This window comes from Choloepus didactylus, chromosome 2, assembly GCF_015220235.1.
Source record: "Choloepus didactylus isolate mChoDid1 chromosome 2, mChoDid1.pri, whole genome shotgun sequence".
NCBI lineage: Eukaryota > Metazoa > Chordata > Mammalia > Pilosa > Megalonychidae > Choloepus > Choloepus didactylus.
Genome location: NC_051308.1, coordinates 181,564,558 through 181,583,956, shown reverse-complemented (window position 1 = coordinate 181,583,956; position 19,399 = coordinate 181,564,558). Strand labels below are relative to the sequence as shown.

Genomic DNA, 19,399 nt, shown 5'->3' with positions numbered 1-19,399 from the left:
TACCCAATACGAAGCAAGGTGTTGAACGTACAGCTATGGATTAGACACAGTGCCTACCTTTAGAAACTTTAATGAAAACAATAATTTTTAAAATATTTAAAATAAAAATAAAATAAAATAATGAAATAAAATAAAATAAAAATTTTTTTAAATAAAATAGAGAATGGACTTGCCTCTATCCTCTACTTCTTCACCTCCACCAAAAAAAAGACTGTTCCTCTGCACATTTCCCATTCATCTAGGATTAAACTCCTTAGGAATTGTTTAGTCTCCTTTTGGAGTTAATTCTATTAGTTAAATGAGTTAATGCACCTAAAATGCTGAGAATTGGGCTTAGTTCAAAGTAAATGCTCAATAATTTATTATCATCACTATCGTTATTACTACCATTACATTACCATTACATCACCAGAAATCAATTTCTTTCAACTCAAGAGATTCTGCAGAACTGTCAAGTAATAGCTCTTATGTTCATCTGGAAGGACTTCATAATAGGACCTGCTTCTCAGGGTTGTCTAGTCCATCAGCTCGGAGATGGCCCTAACTCCTGTTAGAGAACCATAATGCGCTACCCCTAATAAGCACTTTCTGTGAATCACCAACTAGATTCTTTATTAGATGATTCACATCTAAAGCCATGGATCAGCAATAGAAGGAAAAGTTTAGCTTGACCCTTCCCTGAAGCCTTTGCTAGAAAATTCCCCTGTGCCTGCAGGTCCCGCCCCAGTTCCAATTTTCAATTGAAAATACTTGTGGAAGGCTGGTTTTGTTCCCGAAGCATAAGCTTTAAATCCTCCCAGGAATGTTACTGTAAGGCAGGCCGTGGGTCCAAGCCCGGCAAGGAGGGAGGCTCTGCCCCGAGTGGCCTCTTCCCAGCAGGGAGGCCTTGGCCAAGAGGTTAATTGCATGTCCTCTCCTCCTGAAATTGCTGGCTGGCAGCTCCAGCATCTCCTCTATTCCTTTCTCACAGCAGGGGGCTTTTATTTTGTGTTTTTCAGATCACAAGTGTTATAACAGCACAGGTGTGGACTACCGGGGGACTGTCAGTGTGACCAAATCAGGGCGGCAGTGCCAGCCATGGAATTCTCAGTACCCCCACACACACACGTTCACCGCCCTCCGTTTCCCCGAGCTGAATGGAGGGCATTCCTATTGCCGCAACCCAGGGAATCAGAAGGAGGCTCCCTGGTGCTTTACCTTGGATGAAAATTTTAAGTCTGACCTCTGTGACATCCCAGCATGTGGTAAATAACAAGTCATTGCTTTTAATGTATTTAACTGCCTTTAAAAGCCTTCTCCCCACTCCCTTAGGAGAACTGAATAAGGAGGGGCAATAGAGATTGATAGTATTTGTTTGATCTCAAACCATGTCTTGAGGCTAGATAAACCTTGCCATTTCTACATAAAATACCTTTTAGGGTGCCAAAGCACACTCTGGAGGGGTAAGCTGCTTGTATCCTTCAGTTCAGCCATGGAGCTAGTGCATATAACAGGAAATGGTCTCTTCAGAGGCACAGGTAAAACAGCTTACACAATCATTCATGTAGAGGGGCAGAAAAAAAGATGTTACCCATAATGGCCCATGTCCAATTATGCCTTTTTAGCATAAAAGGGATATTGGAGGCAGAAAGATCACTATTTTCTGTGTGTCCTGAAGAACACCCACAAAGCAGAATGACTCTACAGCCATTACTCAGTCATCCAGGACAATTTGTGGATAAACTGTATCCTCTTACTCATCCTTTTATACTCTAGAAGAAGTGTACAGGTTTCTAGAAAGATAATAACATTCCTGAACCTGTCTCTTCCTTTTTCTAAAAAATGTTTGCAGGGTAGGAGACAGAGAATGAAGGTGCAAGTGAAACCTGGAGTTTGGGACGATTTTGGAACTCTGATTAGTCTTCATGATTCTAGGTCTCATAGGTAATGTCAAGTGAGTTTCCCAGGTATAGTGGGAGAGGCAGGATGCCACTGCTGGGAAAGCCAAGGCTGAGCAGGGTAGGGCCAAACAAGAAGAATTAGTCATAGAACACACAAATAACAGAAGTTGAGGTGAGCTGGGTCTTTAACAAGATGATTATCCAAGCTACTTATTTAAAAGTATTTATTGAATACCTACCACATGCCAGGCACTCATTCAGGCATGGAGATGTAGCAGGGACCAAAAGGTGGAGTACAACTTGCACATCCAAGAAACAGCAGGGAGGCCACTGAGACTGAAGCAGAATGAGCAAGGGGAGAAAGTAGAAGATGAGATCAGAAAAGTAACAGAGCCAAATCATGTAGCATCTTCTAGGCCGTTTTAGGACATAAGCTTTTACCCTAAGTGAGCTGGAAATGCACTAGAGTGTTTTGAGCAGAAGACTGATGTGATCTGGCATATATTTTTAAAGGATCTATTTGGTTACTGGATTGAGAATGGACTGTAGGAGGGGTGCAACAGCAGAAGCAAGGGAGTTACTGCAATAATCCAGGGGAGAGATAATGGGACCTTGACAGGAGGAGGATTCAGGAAGGTGGTGAGAAGTGGTCAAACTCTGGATTTATTTTGAAAGGTAGGGATGACAGGGATTGCTGATGGATTGAATGTGGAATACAAAAGAAAGGGAGGACTCAAGAACAACTCCAAGGTTTGGGGATGGGATTGCGTTTTGCTAAACTGGAGAAAACTACTGGAGGAGCAAGTTTGGTGGGAGCTGGAATCAGGAGTTTGTTTGTTTTTTTTTCATGCTGAGTTTGCGATGCCTTTCAGAAATCCAAAAAGAGAGACTGAGGAGGCAGTTGGACATCCGATTTTAGAGTTCAGGGGCGAGGTATAGGCTGGCGATAAATATTTAGGAAGTGTTGGCATACAAATGGCATACGGCCATGAGAATGGATAGGAAGCCAGGCTTAGAAAATGGACAGCCCAGTTCTAAAGGGAAGAGGAACGTATCTGGCTGACAAGCAAGATTAATTGAAGACAACAGTTGACTTTAGACCGAATGATCAGCATCAGTAGCCTCCATAATGTAACAACTATGTTATTGAGTGACTACTATGTGCCAGATCCTGTACAAGACTATCTTGCCTCTGTTACCTCATTTAATCATCATATCCAGCCTCTATTATCCCCATCGTATGGATGAAGAAACTGAGACTCAGTAATAATTAAGCAACTTGTCCTAAGACATCAGGCTATCAGTGGCTGAATCATGATTAGAATTCAGGTCTCCCTGTTTCTCAAACCTGTTTTTGCTTATTCCATTAAGAAATATGGTCTCTTTTAAGAGAAAGCAAAATAAATCTGTTTAATGGCAATGACAGATAAACTATAAATATATAGTTCATAGTAAAAGCAGTTTATTACAGTGGTTAAGGGCATAGGTTCTTGCTTCAAAGTACCTGGGTTTGAATCCCAGTTACTCTGTGAACTAGCTGTGTTTTCTTAGGCAATTTCCTTAACCCCTCCTCATTTCCCTCATCAGTAAAATGGAGATAATAATGATACACACCTAGGATTTATTGTGAGGATAAATGAGTTAATCACTGAAAAACTCTATGGTGCTTGGAACATCGTAACTCTTCAATAAATAGTATCTGTTATAATTATTATATAGTCAATATATAAAGAGGAATTTAATATAATTATTATATAGTCAACATTTATAGAGGAATGCTTGCTGTCAGTTCAACAAATATTAATTGGGAGTTTCTTATGGGGAGAGAGTTGAAGGAGGAATAAAATGTGATCCATGCCTTAGAGGTGTACCAGTTACAATGCAGTGTATATGATACAATAGAAGTTCACACAAATATTACAGAACCAAGAAAAAGGAGAGCTAAAACATATTAAAGAGGTCCATTGGAAAAAATAATTAAAATATTAAAAAGAAGCCTTAGTGGTAAACATTTGGGGCAACTATTATTCTACAATTTCATTCTCATGTGTTACCTAGTATCATATTGTCTTTTCTTACAAAATGGTTTCATGGAGAAAGAGGTTGGAGAAGATGGTGATCACACCCCCTTGTGTGTGGCTGGACTTTAAAATACCTTCATATGGGGAATAAAGAACAGATTAAAAAATAAACTCTAGCAGTTACCATCGGTAACTTCAAAGAAAATTCTCCTGTATTTTTTAAAAAGGTCTTGTACTTAATAATTTGTGACTTTTTCCACATATTATATTCAACATTCATGGTAAAGAAGTAAAAATAAAATACAGATTTATGGTCATTTACTTGGTTGCCCCATCTCTTCTAAACCGGGTAAGATATGAAGATCTGCAGAAGAATCCAGGATAAAAGAAAACTTGAGCCAGGTCCAATAGCAGGTGTTTTCATATGCTTTATTTATACTCATCCTCATAACATGACAGGTATTATTAGCCCTATTTTGCTAATGAGGAAACTGGGGCTCAAAGAGCCCAAGATCACCCAGCTAGTAAATGACAAGTCTGTCCGACTCCAAAGCTCATCTTCTTGCTACTCTACTGTGCTGCCTCAGGACACTAATATATGTCCTTAAGAAGACCAAAAGAATTGTTTTAACAAAGAAATGCATTGTTCACTTTACTTTGGATGAACTTCACAAAAATGTCCTTTAGGCGACTCCTGGCCCTTAATTTCTAACTAATGCCCATCAGAAATAGAAGGTAATTGCCCATAAACTGGAAGATTTGTTGATAATCTGATTCAACGACTCAAACTCTATTACAATTATTTTATGTAAAGACTATCAATTATACCTAAAAAGTATTGGTTTTCATTTCAGCAGCTTTCCTGAAGCTATCAGACCAAACACACTTGGAGGGATGAAAGAAAACCATGTTCAGACTGCCGTAAGAAAGATCACTTACACCAATAAAACACCTACTATGTGCCTGCACAGTGCTCATGGCTTTACCTGTTCATCTCCATTTAAAACTCATAACAACTCTGTGAGAAGGTGTTACTAACTCCATTCCACTGAGGTTCAGAAGGGCCAAATCACTTGTCTAAATCAGACAGCTAATCACTGATGGGGTTGGACTTTGAACCCTCATCTATCTAAATACGGCTCTAACCAACCTCCAAAGCTCACACTCTTCTCTTAGACATTTAAAGATTTTTCAGAAATAAATACAAGAAAGACAATAGGCTCAGCCTCTGGATTCCACCATGCTGATTCCCATAATATGATATAGCATCAAAGAATGTTTCCTTGCCGATGAAGAAATCCATCATAGCATTATCCAATATATTATTATGGTATTAATCAGTACAGTGAGGTTGGAAACTCCCAGAACATTTCTTTCTGAATATCAATCTGCAGAGGACATGGTTAAATTCCGAGGACCAGTTCATTGTGGTCATATGGAGATAGATTTAGATGAAAGTTAAATCTAGAGTTGACAAGGCAGTTTTCACCACTTAGAACAAAAACGTAAAGAACGTTTTCATTTCATTTTGAAAGAAAGCAGTTCTCTTTAATTCTTCAAGCCAAGCTACAGATAACATCCATTAAAGGAACAGGGAATCCTTGACGTGATCAATAAGACAGTGCTGAGAGGCAAGTGGCTCCCCAGAGTGAGAATCAGAGAAGAGAGCAGGTCAGCCAAGCAAGGCTTCTCATCATCACCTTCAACGGCCCCACCCCGCTAACAAAGTATTCATAGTAGAATCCTACTTTTATAGCACTTTTTTAGAGCATTTGGTTTTTTTTTTTTTCCCTCTTTTCATCCTCACAAAACCCATGAAACATAAAGTAGGAAATTCCAGCACTTTTATTTACGAGAAAACTAAGGCCTAGAGTCATGGTAAGTCTTGTCCAAGATCACAAATGAGCTAATAGAAACCAGGTCTCCATCTCTAGGACCACTGCTTTTGGTTCTACACCAGTGGTTCTCAACCAGGGATAATTTTGCCTCCCAGGGAACAGTGAGATATTTTGGTTGATATGAGGGGGAATTACTACCAGCATCTAGTGGCTAGAGGCCAGGGATGCTACTAAATACTGTACAATGCACCAGATAGCTTATACAAAGAATTACCCAGCCCCAGAATATCAACAGTGGCCTGAGTTAAGAAACTCTTTTCTCCACTATACAAGTCTAGACTATAAAATAATGATAATATCAAACAGCAATTACCATTTATTGAGTACTTATGATGAGCCAAAAACTATGCTTAATTTTTTTGTGCATCATCTCAGGTATGATAGGTCTATAATCCTAAAAACAGGGTTTTATTATACCCATTTTATGGACAAGAAAGAAAACTGAGACTTTTGAGAGATTAAGTAAATTGTCCAAAGTCACATGGTTAATCAGAAGTAGACCCAGGACTCAAACCTATGATTTATGTATGCATGTAAGTACGTGTCTGTGAATGTATGTGTGTGGTTGTTTGGTGTATGGATAGATAGATAGACAGAGAGAGAGATAGAGAGATAGATGATATAGATAGATACATAGACAGGGAGATTAACTTTTCATCTTTCAGTGAGTTCTGGTAAGTAGTGAGGCAGATTTGAAATGCGTGCTTTCAACCTCCCTCCTATTTGGGAGAGAGTCTCATGGTAATGTTTCTGCATTCTTTAGTTAAGTCTAAATTAAGGAGATTTCAAATCTCCATAGGGTTTTTCATTTTCCTACTGATAACTTTTGTTTTACTTTCAACGAAGGCTAAAAGAAGCATAGGTCTAATTAAATGCAGAATGAAAGCATTTGTTGTACTTTCTAGAATAAAGGCACTGGAGAACAATCTGCTGCAGATTGTTTTATCTGTGAACTTTTACTCTAGGAGAGAATATAAAATTAAATACAACCAAAAATGTCTACCGTGAATTCTGGGAATTGGCTCTGCTAAGACTGGGGGGAGATGCCTAGGCAGTGCTTAGAGAAAGAAAAGAAAAAAGATAGTTCAGGCAAGACCTGAACTCTCATCCTCCCTGTCTTTTCTTTCCTGTCCCAGGCATCTAACAATTAGAATAGTTTGTAATTTATTCACTCACTTGCTGAAACTAGTATGTGTTTAACTTCTACTATGTTTCAGACTCTGTGAACAAGCTAGATCAGTCCACACCTTCATGTAGCTTGCAATCTAGTGGAAGGATCAGACAGAAAAAATACGGATGACCGTAAATACTGTCATATAGTTTTAAACATTTATGTGCACTAGATGTGCTTTGCATTTTAATGATGACTGCTGAATACTGTGCTAAGTTCTTTACAGCAGCCTCTGGCCTAGGACTTAGTTGATGCTCAATAAAAGTACGTTGATCCAATAGCTTTAATCCTCATGATAACCACAGGATAAAGTATCATCCCATTTTACTGGCAGAGAAGCTAACACAGTATTGTTTTAACTACTAAAGCCAGGATTCGAACCTGGTCCACAGGATCCCAGAATCAGTCTTCCATCCACCATGCCACAACTGCTTAAAGGACAAAATGTTAGACAATTTCAAGGGAATTTTCTCTTCCCTTTGATCATTACAAGAGCTCTATGGGTCTTGGGGAAGCTGTCCATTGATTTTCTTATTCATATGAGAAACCTCAGGAACCTCCACTTAGACTCTGCCCTGACATGGACTAGCTCCCCAGCAGCTCTGCGCAGCTGGTAATGAGCTGTAGTCTGCCTCATGGTGTTTGCCCTTTTCCTGGTCCACCTTTCCTCCGTTCCTGGAGCCCCAGGACACCAGTTCTCAGAGCTGGCTGTTTTCAGTGAGATCCTGCCTGCAAACCTCCATTCACTACACTTTTACCTCTCGTCACTGTGGCCACCTTCCAAGCCAAATTACATGGGTTGGGTGGGAAACTAAGTTGAAAAAAGAAACATTTTGCCTATGTTCTCTCCAGTTGGCACCTAGGCACACCTCCCAGGTTCACCATTTCACCATCACCCTTATCAGTGCTTTGTACTCTGCTCTGGAGGCAGAGCTGTGGTATGTTTTCTGGGAGCTCCATTTGCAATGATTTGTCTTTTTGCTTTGGCTATTTTGTTTTTTTTTTTTTTTTTTTTTTTTGTACAAGTTTTTTAATGGCAATTTTATTGAGATATATTCACATCCCATACTGTCTATCCAAAGTGTACAATCAACGGCTTTTAGTGTAATCACAGAGTTATGCATTCATCATCATGATCAATTTTAGAACATTATCATTACTCCAAAAAGAAAAACCTCATACTCTTTAGCAGTCACATCTCAATCCCTCTACTCTTCCCCAGCCTTACATAAACACTAATTTAATCCTGTCTCTAAACTTTATTTATATTTACATTTTGTATAAATGGAATCACACGATACATTATACACTGTGTCTGTAATGATTTTTTAAAATTATTATTATTTTTTAATTAGTGAAATTGTAGGTTTACAGAAAAGTCATGTAAAAAACACAATCCCATATACCACCCTATTGTTGACATTTTCCATTAGTGTGGTGCCTTTGTTACAATTGATGAAAAAATATTAAAGTATTACCATTAACTACTTTCTATAGTTTGCATTAGGTGTATTTTTTCATATAACACCTCTTATTAACACCTTGTAATAGTGTTGTACAATTGTTATAATTCATGAAAGAACATTCTTATATTTGTACAATTAACCACAGTCCATTCATCCACAGTAGGGTTCACTGTATTATACAATCCCATGTTTTATCTTCTAACTTTCCTTCTAGTAACATGCATGACCCAAAACTTCCCCTTTCAACCACACTCACCAACGTAATACAGCACTGTTGATTAAACTCACAATAATGTGCTACTATCACCACTATGCATTTCCAAACATTTACAATCAACTCAAATAGAAATTCTGCACAAATTAAACATCAACTCCCTTTCTCCACTACAATTCTATCCCCTGGTAACCTATATTCTAGATTCTAACTCTATGAGTTTGCTTATTATTGCTTTGGCTATTTTGTACCATGTGACTTAGAGTTTCTCCCCCTTCCCCACTAATTGAGATCCCCTATTTGTTTCTTTTTTGATTTGTATGGAGAGGCAGAACCTGATGGTACTGCCATTTTCATATCCAGACATAGGCCCTTTATTTTACACTTGATCAAGTCCTGAGACCACATTTCTTCCTCCAGCTGGGCCAGCTTGTCAGGTTCTCCTCTAAGTAGGGATTTCTCCCTCTACCAAACAACCAGAACTTCCAAGTAGCAATACTGTTTTTACTCCTAACCTAGCTTCATCGAAGAGTACCCATTGATAAGAAAAGCAGTGAACCACTTGCCTGCCTTTCGAGTTTTCATACCTGGCCTGTTGCTTTTGTATTTCCTTTTACGTTGTTGGCTGGCAACAATTTGCCAAAGGGCACGTTGCCCAGTTCTGTGCCTGAATAGCCTTGACTTGTCCCATAACCTTACAAGCACCCGCCCTGGGTTCTGCTTTGTCACAAAACGTTTTCTACAGCGTGGTGGTTTACAGTTCGGGGCAAGGCAGATGTTTTCCAGATTGCAAACACTGCAGTTTTTAACTCACTCTGTCAGCAGCCTTCTCCCATATTTCATAGAAGACCTGTTGTGAGGCAATTTGTCTTTCAGCCGTTTCTTCAAACCAAAATTGAACATTACAGTGAAGTGGATGGTGGGGAGGGGGAAAAAAGGAGGGAATAGAGCAGTGCTTTGTATAGTTTGAAGCTTTCCGGAAGAGTTATTTTTATGCTACAGAGATTTTCAAGATGTACTTTAGTCTCCAGTCTTTATATATTTTTGACAAAGTAAAGAACAATAGTGACCCAAAACTTATAGCCAAGTCATGTTCCATAAACATTTTTAAACATAAAATAATTTTCTCCTAAACTTTTTTTTATCGAGCTCAATATACAATGAGTCATTTGCTCAGTGTTCAAGCTGCTCTAACAATAAGCTTTTGAACACTCTTCTTTGAACCCTCCACCATGCAGATGGGAAGTGCTCATTGTCATCTTAACCCTTTTGTGACAGAACTCTGATGAAGCACTAAAATGATTGTTGCTATTGGCTGTGTATCAAAGTCCTAGCAGGAAACAAATGGCACAATCACACAGAGGTACTGAGGGGGGTTTAATAAAGGGACTGTTTATAAATGTGTGGGCAGAGTTAGGGGAAACCAACAAAGAATGACTTAAGACCTAGAGCTGGCAAAAGTGAGAAGCATTACCAGCTGTAGACCTGGAGAGTCAAAGGGAACAATGGTTTAACTTAACCAGCAGAGTATAGCTGAGGCTGCCCAATGTATGCTGTGGCCTTTAGTAGAGGGATGCAGCCAACCCCATGCAAGCTGGCAAGGAGGGAGCAGCAGAACAAACACGTCAACCGTACTCTCTTCCTGCCCTCATCTCCTGCCAGTGCCTCCCACTGGCCTCACCTAACTAGAAGCCAGAGATCAAGGGCACCCACTGATACTGTCCACAGAGGTCAGTCTCAGCACAGAGCTGGGAAGAAAAGGGGTGAGACTAGATCTGGTGGTCTGAGGACACTGTGGGAAAATATCCATCACTGGCTTTAAATTAATTGTTCTGTAAAGAGTCAGAAGTTGAGTGGGGTCCTAATTAAGTTATGTGAACTCAGCTTACAAAATCATAGAACCTTGGAAGGAGCCATGGAAATCATCCAGCCTAATATGACCCCTGTAAAAGCATAACCTCTACTTCACGGTCATCCATCCTCTGCTTGAACATTTCTAGAGACCTCTAGAGACAGGGAAATCTCTCCATTCCAAAGTGGTTATGTGAAGCTCCCACTGTTCAAAGTTCTGTCGTTGTAAGCTAAGCAGCCAAAGCTTACATATGAAATCTCCTGATTTAAAAAAAAAAAAGAAGTTGGCCACTGTGCCGGTTTGAGTGTATTGTGTTCCCCAAATGCCATTATCTTTGTGGTTTTGTGTGGGGCAGGCGTTTTGGTGATGGTTGGATTTGCTTGGAATGTGCCCCACCCAGCTGTGGGCAATGATTCTGATGAGATGTTCTCATGGAGGCGTGGCCCCACCCATTCGGGGTGGGCCTTGATCGGTGGAGCTACATAAATGAGCTGACTCGGGGGGAGTAAGAGAGTGCAGCTGGGAGTGATGTTTTGAAGAGAAGCAAGCTTGCTGGAGGGAGAGGAACGTCCTGGGAGAAAGCCGTTTTGAGGCCGGAGCTTTGGAGCAGATGCCAGCTGCCTTCTTAGCTAACAGAGGTTTTCCGGAGGCCATTGGCCATCCTCCGGTGAGGGTACCCGATTGCTGATGTGTTGCCTTGGACGCTTTGTGGCCTTAAGACTGTAACTGTGTAGCGAAATAAATCCCCGTTTTATAAAAGCCAATCCATCTCTGGTGTTTTGCATTCTGCAGCATTAGCAAACTAGAACAGCCACTAATTCAAATTCAAATTTGAAAAACAAAGGCAAAAAAGCCAATGTAGAACTAGTTTATGTGCTAGTTCTAGTTTGTGACATCTGGTGTAATCATTCAGATTTGAAGACATCTGTCATATCCTTCATTTGATTTTCTCTTTAGTCTAAATGGCTCCTAGCTCCTGCTACAGTTACGTATCCATTTTCCTTTTCTCCTGGAAATTTCTTTCTCTTTAAATACCCTTCTTAAAGTATGATTCTTAGAATAGAAGATGCCTTCTTTTTAACCAGAGCAGATAGAGGAGGACCATGATGTGTTTAATCATTACCCAGTATTACCAGTAGAGCAAATTATGTTGCTATAATTGCCATATATATATACACACACACACACACATACACACACACACACACACACACACACACACACATATATATATTTTTTTTTTTTTTAAAGCAATTTCCTCATACTGTTGCTGGGACCAACTGAGCCTTTAGGTCTCCACCAAAACTTAACTTTTGTTTGTTTGTTTGGTCACATCAACAATTTTAGTAGATTTGCTTAATCATGGACTTTTCCAAGCAATGTCTTTAACCTAACTGCATGATATAATATTTATTTGTAAAATTTCAACTGTTGGTTTAGGATCATTATTTTAACTTAATCCTTTAAAATTTTATTTCTATAGTCAAACAATTATATACCTTTCTTAGATTTAGGTCATTTTCAAGTTTGATAAACATGTCATCATTAAGTATTTGATGATAATGTTGAACAGGCAGGTTGTATCAAGCATAGCCCTCTACAGTTTGGTGTTTATTTGCTGAATAACACTGTTAGGGTAGAGGTATTTGGTGAATTACAAACCCATCTAGCAATATTATTATCCTGCCCTCTGTCCTGTTCTGAAGAATATCGTGAGTCACTTGGTCAAATGTTTTGCTAAAGTTTAAATGTGTTTGGTCTACCAATCTAAAATAATTCCATCAAAATGAAAACAATTTGATTTTATACAACCTGCTGAATTTGGGGACATGAAAGATTAGCCCGCCTCTCCTTTTATAGGGCAGAAAACTGAGGCCCTGAGAGTTTATAAAGCCTTTTAGTGAACTCGTGTGGATTCCAGTCACTACAATTTCTCCCAGTGTTCACAGTAGTGCACCTAACTTATTAAGAGGAAATCTTAATCTCTGTATATGGCCTTTTCAAGATCTTTTTAAGAATCGTTTGAAGACACATACAGCAATAGGTCATCTCCTTAGTATTTCCATAATTCAGTGAAGAGAGTGAATGCTTGGTTCTGGATTGCCAACCGAAGGCCTAATTACCACCCTTCTCCTTTATCTTCCAAGCATATGCTTTATATATCACTGATGCAGCAGTCTCCTATTTGCTCCATATACCCTTGTTCTGTAGTGTTCAAATAATAAGTGGTAGTTATTCCTGTTTGCTTTTTACATTTTCTTTTTCAGATAAGATTATTATTGGCTTTCAATTCTAAGGTTCTATAAGATTTCTTCCCATCATATTTAAGGTCTGAGGGTTTTCTTGTTGTAACTCAAAGTAATATCCCATATGATATTTCACTTTTTAAATGTTTTTTAAACTTCTAGAATAAGGAATCATGTTTACCATACTTTAAGCCACAGGATAAGAAAGCAATACTTTCTCCATTATATTTAATTTCTAATCAAAGTATTGAATATCTTTATAAAAATACAATAGGAATGTCAGATGTGGAATGTGATACCAAATTGTTGATTTTAAAAAGGAACTTAATCATGTGATCTGAACTAAATTGTTGGTTTAAAAAATCCCAAGTATTTAACTTCATGTAACTAATCCATGCATTTAACTTTTAAACAGTTACTCCAAAGTATTAAAAATCTTCACCAATCTACTTTTCAACCAGTTTTCTTTATAATGTATTAGAGGCGTCAATTACTCTTTAAAATGAATAGTGAAAATAAAGTCCATTGTTCTTATACAATATATTTTTAAATGGTACATACTTTTTTAAATGGCATGATCTCTACTATATGCTAGCCCTCACTGAAAGAGAACCTTGGATCTGAAGGAGAATCATGAAACACAATTTCATATAGTATTTTAGAGAAAATTATTTATTAGTAATATAGTTTAAAAAGCATGGAAGCACTGAAATCAGGAAGGCTTGCCTTCCAACCCAGACTCTGCTACTTTCCAGCTTTGGCAAGTTATCCTTTCTCAACTTCAATTTCTCTACATTTAAATCTAGATGATAACACCAAAGTGTGGGGCTGTCATGAGGAATACAAATGCTTAGAACATAAAAAGGAGCTCTGCAAATGTTAGCTTTCTAATTTTCCATTAGTACTGTTAGTTGCTCTGTGGAAGATTTTTACATAAACTTTGTTGAGCCAGAGACTGAATTCTCTTCTGACCAAATCCAGAGAGTTGAGTGGGGAAAGAAGCCTGCTGTAGCACTCCTTACAATGGGCCTGGCTTTGTTATCTGTCACTTCTAACATGATCGTGTATTGTTCCGCTTGATTATTTCACTTGGCAAGAAGACATTGAGCCCGTTGTGCTCGTTTGCATATCCTCAGTGTAATCAGAAGAAGCCAAATTTGACTGTGTTTAAAGGACTTAGCCTCTTAAAGTTTGTTCTCCTGTAGACCTACGGCGGGATTTGTCCCGAGATTTGTTCCAAACCTCCCGTTTACAACAAAAGACGTTTCGTAAACAATCTGATACGGAATGAATACAGAATAGACTCCTTTGTTTCCTAGACAGGTGAGAGCCCTACTTTCTCTGTGGCTAAAAATCTAGGCTGGAAAAATGACTAGTGTTATATTAGTACTAAATTAGCCTCATTCCTTTTGTAATCATTAACTTATAATGATTTCACTGAAAATCCAAGAATAACACCAGAGATTTTTTTCCCCAAGGGTTCTAAGAAATTTGAAATGTTTTAAATGTTTTAAAATGTTAATAATGATAGCATCCAACAATTACGTGACAGTTTTCAATTTTCCAAGGTTCTTTCATGAACATGATCTCATTTGATTCTCAAGTGAACCAAATAAGATAGGTAGAGCAGGTATTATTGTTCCCATTGGATAAATGAAGAAACAGAGATCAGAAAGGTTAAGTTCCTTGCTTGAGGCTATTTAGAATCCTCAGCCCAATAGTATATCCCTAAACCCCCTCTTACTCTAAGGGAAAAGGAAATCAATGCTAATTCAATGCTAATTGAGTGATTGAGTTGTAATAGGTACTAGAATAGATACTTACCAAGTTATTCTTTACAACAATTATATGGAGTAGGTATTATCATTCCCATTTTACAGATGTTTGTTCAGGAGGATAAGTGCCTACTGAAAGTCACAAGATAAAGACAAAGGTGGTTCTCAAGAGTTTTCTGACTGTAAAATGCACACTTCCTCATTATACTACCTTGCCTTTAATATGTGTATTGTCTTAGTTTGCCAGCCTGCTATGACAAATACTACAAAATGGGTTGACTTAAACAACAAGGATTTATTGGCTCACAGTTTTGGAGGACAGAAGTCCAAAGTCAAGGCCTTGGTAAGGCAGTGCTTTCTCCTTGGAGTCTGTAACATTCTGGTGCTGACTTGCAGCAGTTCTTACGGTTCCTTGGCTTGCATCTCTGCCTCCTGTCATCATTCTCTCCTTTTGTCTGCTCTTTCCGTTTCTGTTGACTTCCAGCTTCTCCCTCTGGCCTTCCCTGACTGGCTATGTCTAAATTTCTTCTGCTTATAAAGCCCTCCAGTAGTACAGATGAAGGTCCACCCTGATTCAGTTGGGCCACACCTTGACTAAAAATAACATCTTCAAAAGGCCCTATCAACAATGGGTTCACACCCACAGGAATACGGATTTTGATTAAGAACATGTCCATTCTTGGGATACATGGTTCAACCTCCCACATATCCATGGACGTGTATGTCTATCTTCCCTACATGTGATTTTCTGTCTCTCCCCTGACCCCCATACATGCAGACACAATCGTTATTAAAGCAGGTGAGATGCAGTTCCTGGCAGTGATAAAATGGCCTCTAGCAATGCCTGGGTCATCCCTTTACCTATCATAGTGTGTAAAGTGGGGAGTTCAAAGGCAACAATATCTGGTGCAGCTTCAGTGTTATTCTCCACTTTTCAGAGCAACCTCGTCCTTCCTACCTCCATGAAACAGGAGGTGCTCTACCATGAGAAAAAGGTACAAAACAACCACCACTCTCAAGTTATTGATGGTATGTGTAGTGGCTAGAACAGAACCTCTGAAGCAAGACCAAGAGGGTAGGAATCCCAGTTTTTCACTTACTAGCTGTATGTCCTTGGGCCAGTTATTTAACCACGCTGTCCCTGAGCTTCCTCACCTATAAAAATGGAGATAAGGATGGCACCTACCTGATGGGGTTGGTTGTGAGGATAAAATGAGTTAATGACACATGCTTAGAATAGAACCTGGCTCATGTAATAATAGCTTACATGATTTTGTGCCAGTGGAAAACACTCAATAAATATTAAAATTGTTGTTTTTATTATACCCAGTAACTAGATTTTACCCCTCCCTAAACTCCTCTGATGGCTAGCCCACAGAAAACAATCCCACCGCCCAGCTTTGGGTGCACCTTTCTAATCTCTCTTTTGAGTATGTTTATATGGGGAAAAGAGAAATGTGATTACTGGTATATCTCACCTGAATAATAGGTTCCCAAAGAAGGAGTGTGCAAATAAAAACAATGCATATGTTCTGGTTTGCTAATGCTGCCAGGATGCAAAACACCAGAAATGAGTTGGCTTTTATAAAGGGGGCTTATTTGATTACACAATTACAGTCTTAAGGCCATAAAGTGTCTAAGGTAACACATCAGCAGTCAGGTACCTTCACTGGACGATGGCCAATGTTGTCTGGAAAACCGCTGTTAGCTGGGAAGGCACGTGGCTGGCATCTGCTTCAAGTTCTGGTTTCAAAATGGCTTTCTCCCAGGACATTCCTCTCTAGGCTTCAGCACCTCAAAAATGTCACTCTTAGTTGCTCTTGGGGCGTTTGTCCTCTCTTAGCTTCTCTGGAGCAAGAGTTTGCTTTCAACAGCCATCTTCAAACTGTCTCTCATCTGCAGCTCCTCTCTCAGCTCCTGTGCATTCTTCAAAGTGCCCCTCTTGGCTATAGCAAGCCTGCTCCTTCTCTCGAGCTTATATATTGCTCTAGTAAACTAATCAAGGCCTGTGCCAAATGGATGGAAATCATCCAACTAGAGTCATCACCTACAGTTGGGTGGGTCACCTCTCCATGGAAACAATCAAAGAATTACAATCTAATCAACACTAATATGGCTGCCCACACAAGACTGCATCAAAGATAATGGCGTTTTGGGGGACATAATACATTCAAACTGGCACAGCATATTATATTCTAATTTATGTGTACTAGGAAGCTCACTATTTAAAGGAACTTTTTGGTCTCTTCTCACTACTCTATTCATACTTGCTTTGTAGCATTTACAACAACATATCGTAAAATTATCTCTTCTGTTTTCCTTAACAGACCATAAGGTCATTAAGGTCTAAGAACATGTCTTATTTAATTTTATATTCCTAGTACCTAGAAGGGTGTTTGGCACATAATAGGTTTTATTGATTTGAACAAGTGAAATAATGAGTGAATGGCTGCATGGTTACTCCTTTTGTAAAGTAAATAACCTTTGAATTTCATGTTAACCTGAATTTTCACCTTTTAGAATTTCCTAAAGCAAGATATTTAATGAGGTTATTGGTGATCAAGGCATGTCATTATGTAACCTCTCTCATTAGTATCCCATAATTCATGTGTTTGTTGCCACTCTCATACCCCATTAATGATAATATACCCAAAGTATTTTAACAGTCAGATTCAAGTTGATATAAAGAAAAGTGTGTCTCACGTACTTCTGTAGAATAGGAATATTATATTCTTTTTCAGGCAATGGTAAAACGGGTATATAAGATTTCAAAGATATGCTTCAAAGTGTTACCATTCATAATTATTGGGTTCACATGAAACCATTTAAAAAGAATTCTGGGGTTTCAAAAAAGTTCTGGTTTGCTAATGCTGTTGTTATGCAAAATACCAGAAATTAATTGGCTTTTATTAAGGGGGTTTATTCGGTTACAAATTTACAGTCCTAAGGCAATAAAAGTGTCCAAACTAAAGCATCAACAAGTGGATATCTTCACTGAAGAATGGCTGATGGCATCCAGAACACCTCTGTCAGCTGGGAAGGCACATGGCTGGCATCTGCTGTTCCTTTGCTCCCAGGTTGTGTTTCAAAATGGCATTCTCCAAAATGTCTCTGGGCTTGTCTCTCCTACCTTCTCTGGAGCAAACTCTGGGCTAGCATCTCCAAACGTCTCCAAGCATCTCTAAGCGGCAGCTCCCAAGCATCTCTCCAAAAGGCTCTCAGCTGCTCTTGGGGTGTTTGTCCTCCCTTAGCTTCCCCAGAGCAAACTCTGGGCTAGCATCTCTAAGTGTCAGCAAACATCTGTCCAAAAATCTTTCAGCTGCTTTGAGCTCTTTTATAGGACTCCAGTGATTTAATTAAGGCCCACCCCAAAATGGGCAGCGTCCATATATCCATGGAAATAATTTAATCAAAATATTTCACCTACAGTTGGGTGAGTCACACCTCCATGGAAACAACCTAATCCAAATATACCACATGATTGGTTTAAAGAATATGGCTTTTGGGGGACATAATCTATCCAAACAGGCGCACCATTTAAGAAGAATTCCGGGGTTTCAAAAAAGTGTCAAGCTAGGCAGTGCTGCTGTGTTGGAGGGAACTGTCAGGCAAAGCAGACACTTAACTTTTGCAGATGAGAAAAAGTGAGGCCCAGAGAGGTGAATGATTTGTTCAAGGTCACACAGCTTATCCAGAGACTGACCTGGCCCTGACATCAGGTCCCTGTATTCTCAGGCCAGTGGCCTTGTGGATGCTGAAGCCAGGATTCTTAGTGTTGATTCTGGAAGATGCAAGAGTAGCCCTTTAAGTCCAAGCCAGTCAAGACAGGGGCATGATTTCTGGAATACCACATTGTGATGGTTGATCTGGCTGGCGGCCAGTGGAAGTAGAGCCTTACAGTCCATGGTAATACTCTTGGATGTATACAGTCCACTCACATGGAGTTTAACTTGTAAGGTGTTAGAGAAATGCAGGTCTTTTGCTAAAGAGAGGCAACATCGGGGGGACCCACACACGTACAAAGGCTTCATAATGTCCCTTTGCAATCTTTAAACATTTGAACTTTAAACTTTTAAACTTCAATAAATTATGTTGAAGGTTTGATAGAAACAAATTGTAGTAAGCAATAGGTTCTTTTTGTTTCTCACAGTGGATTTGTGTGTATAGAAGAATAGGAGATGGTCATTTTAAACTATGCAATGTGATACTATACATGTTATTTTAATGAGGAAAACTTTTGTTCTTTTTCTATTCTGCACCCAGATTCAAAGGATTCCAAGGAGAAGAATAAAATGGAAATTCTGTACATACTGGTGCCAAGTGTTGCTATTCCTTTAGCCATTGCTTTACTCTTCTTCTTCATTTGTGTCTGCCGCAATAACCAGAAGTCATCATCACCGCCAGTCCAGAGGCAACCGAAACACGTCAGAGGTCAAAATGTAGAGATGTCAATGCTGAATGCATATAAGCCCAAGGTAAAGTTAGCAGCACAGAACTGTGTTTATTCCATGGCCTTCAAGTTAAAGCAAAATATCATAACCCTCCCAAGCTTAGAAATCAAATTTGTATAATCAGTGTTCTATAAGCACTAGAGATCTTTTTCAGCAAATGCACAGACTAACCATACATCTCTAACTTTGTCCCAGGCTGCTTGAACATACTTTCTTCAGTGTCTACTTCAGTGTTGCACCAGCTTTGTCACTGTCTTACCATAGAGATGTTGGGCTAGAAGGGCTCTTCAGGAGGTCATCTGTACCTGCCCCTCAGGACTCAGAATCTAAGCTATTTTTCCACATTTTCAAAGAAGGAAATTCTGTACTCTTCCATCCAAACTGAAAGAGAGAGAGACAGAGAGAAGAGAGAAGAAACCCAACAT

The 19,399-nt window shown here is 39.1% G+C and overlaps 1 protein-coding gene across 1 annotated transcript in view; it reads left to right on the top strand.

Annotated features, from left to right (window-relative positions):
• ROR1 (receptor tyrosine kinase like orphan receptor 1) overlaps window positions 1–19,399 on the top strand; it is a 410,563-nt gene that overhangs the window by 371,488 nt on the left and 19,676 nt on the right. Inside the window, exons 7-8 of the mRNA XM_037827019.1 lie at window positions 999–1,244; window positions 18,787–18,998. Of these exons, the coding sequence (XP_037682947.1) occupies window positions 999–1,244; window positions 18,787–18,998 (458 nt within the window). The remainder of the gene's footprint in view (window positions 1–998; window positions 1,245–18,786; window positions 18,999–19,399) is intronic.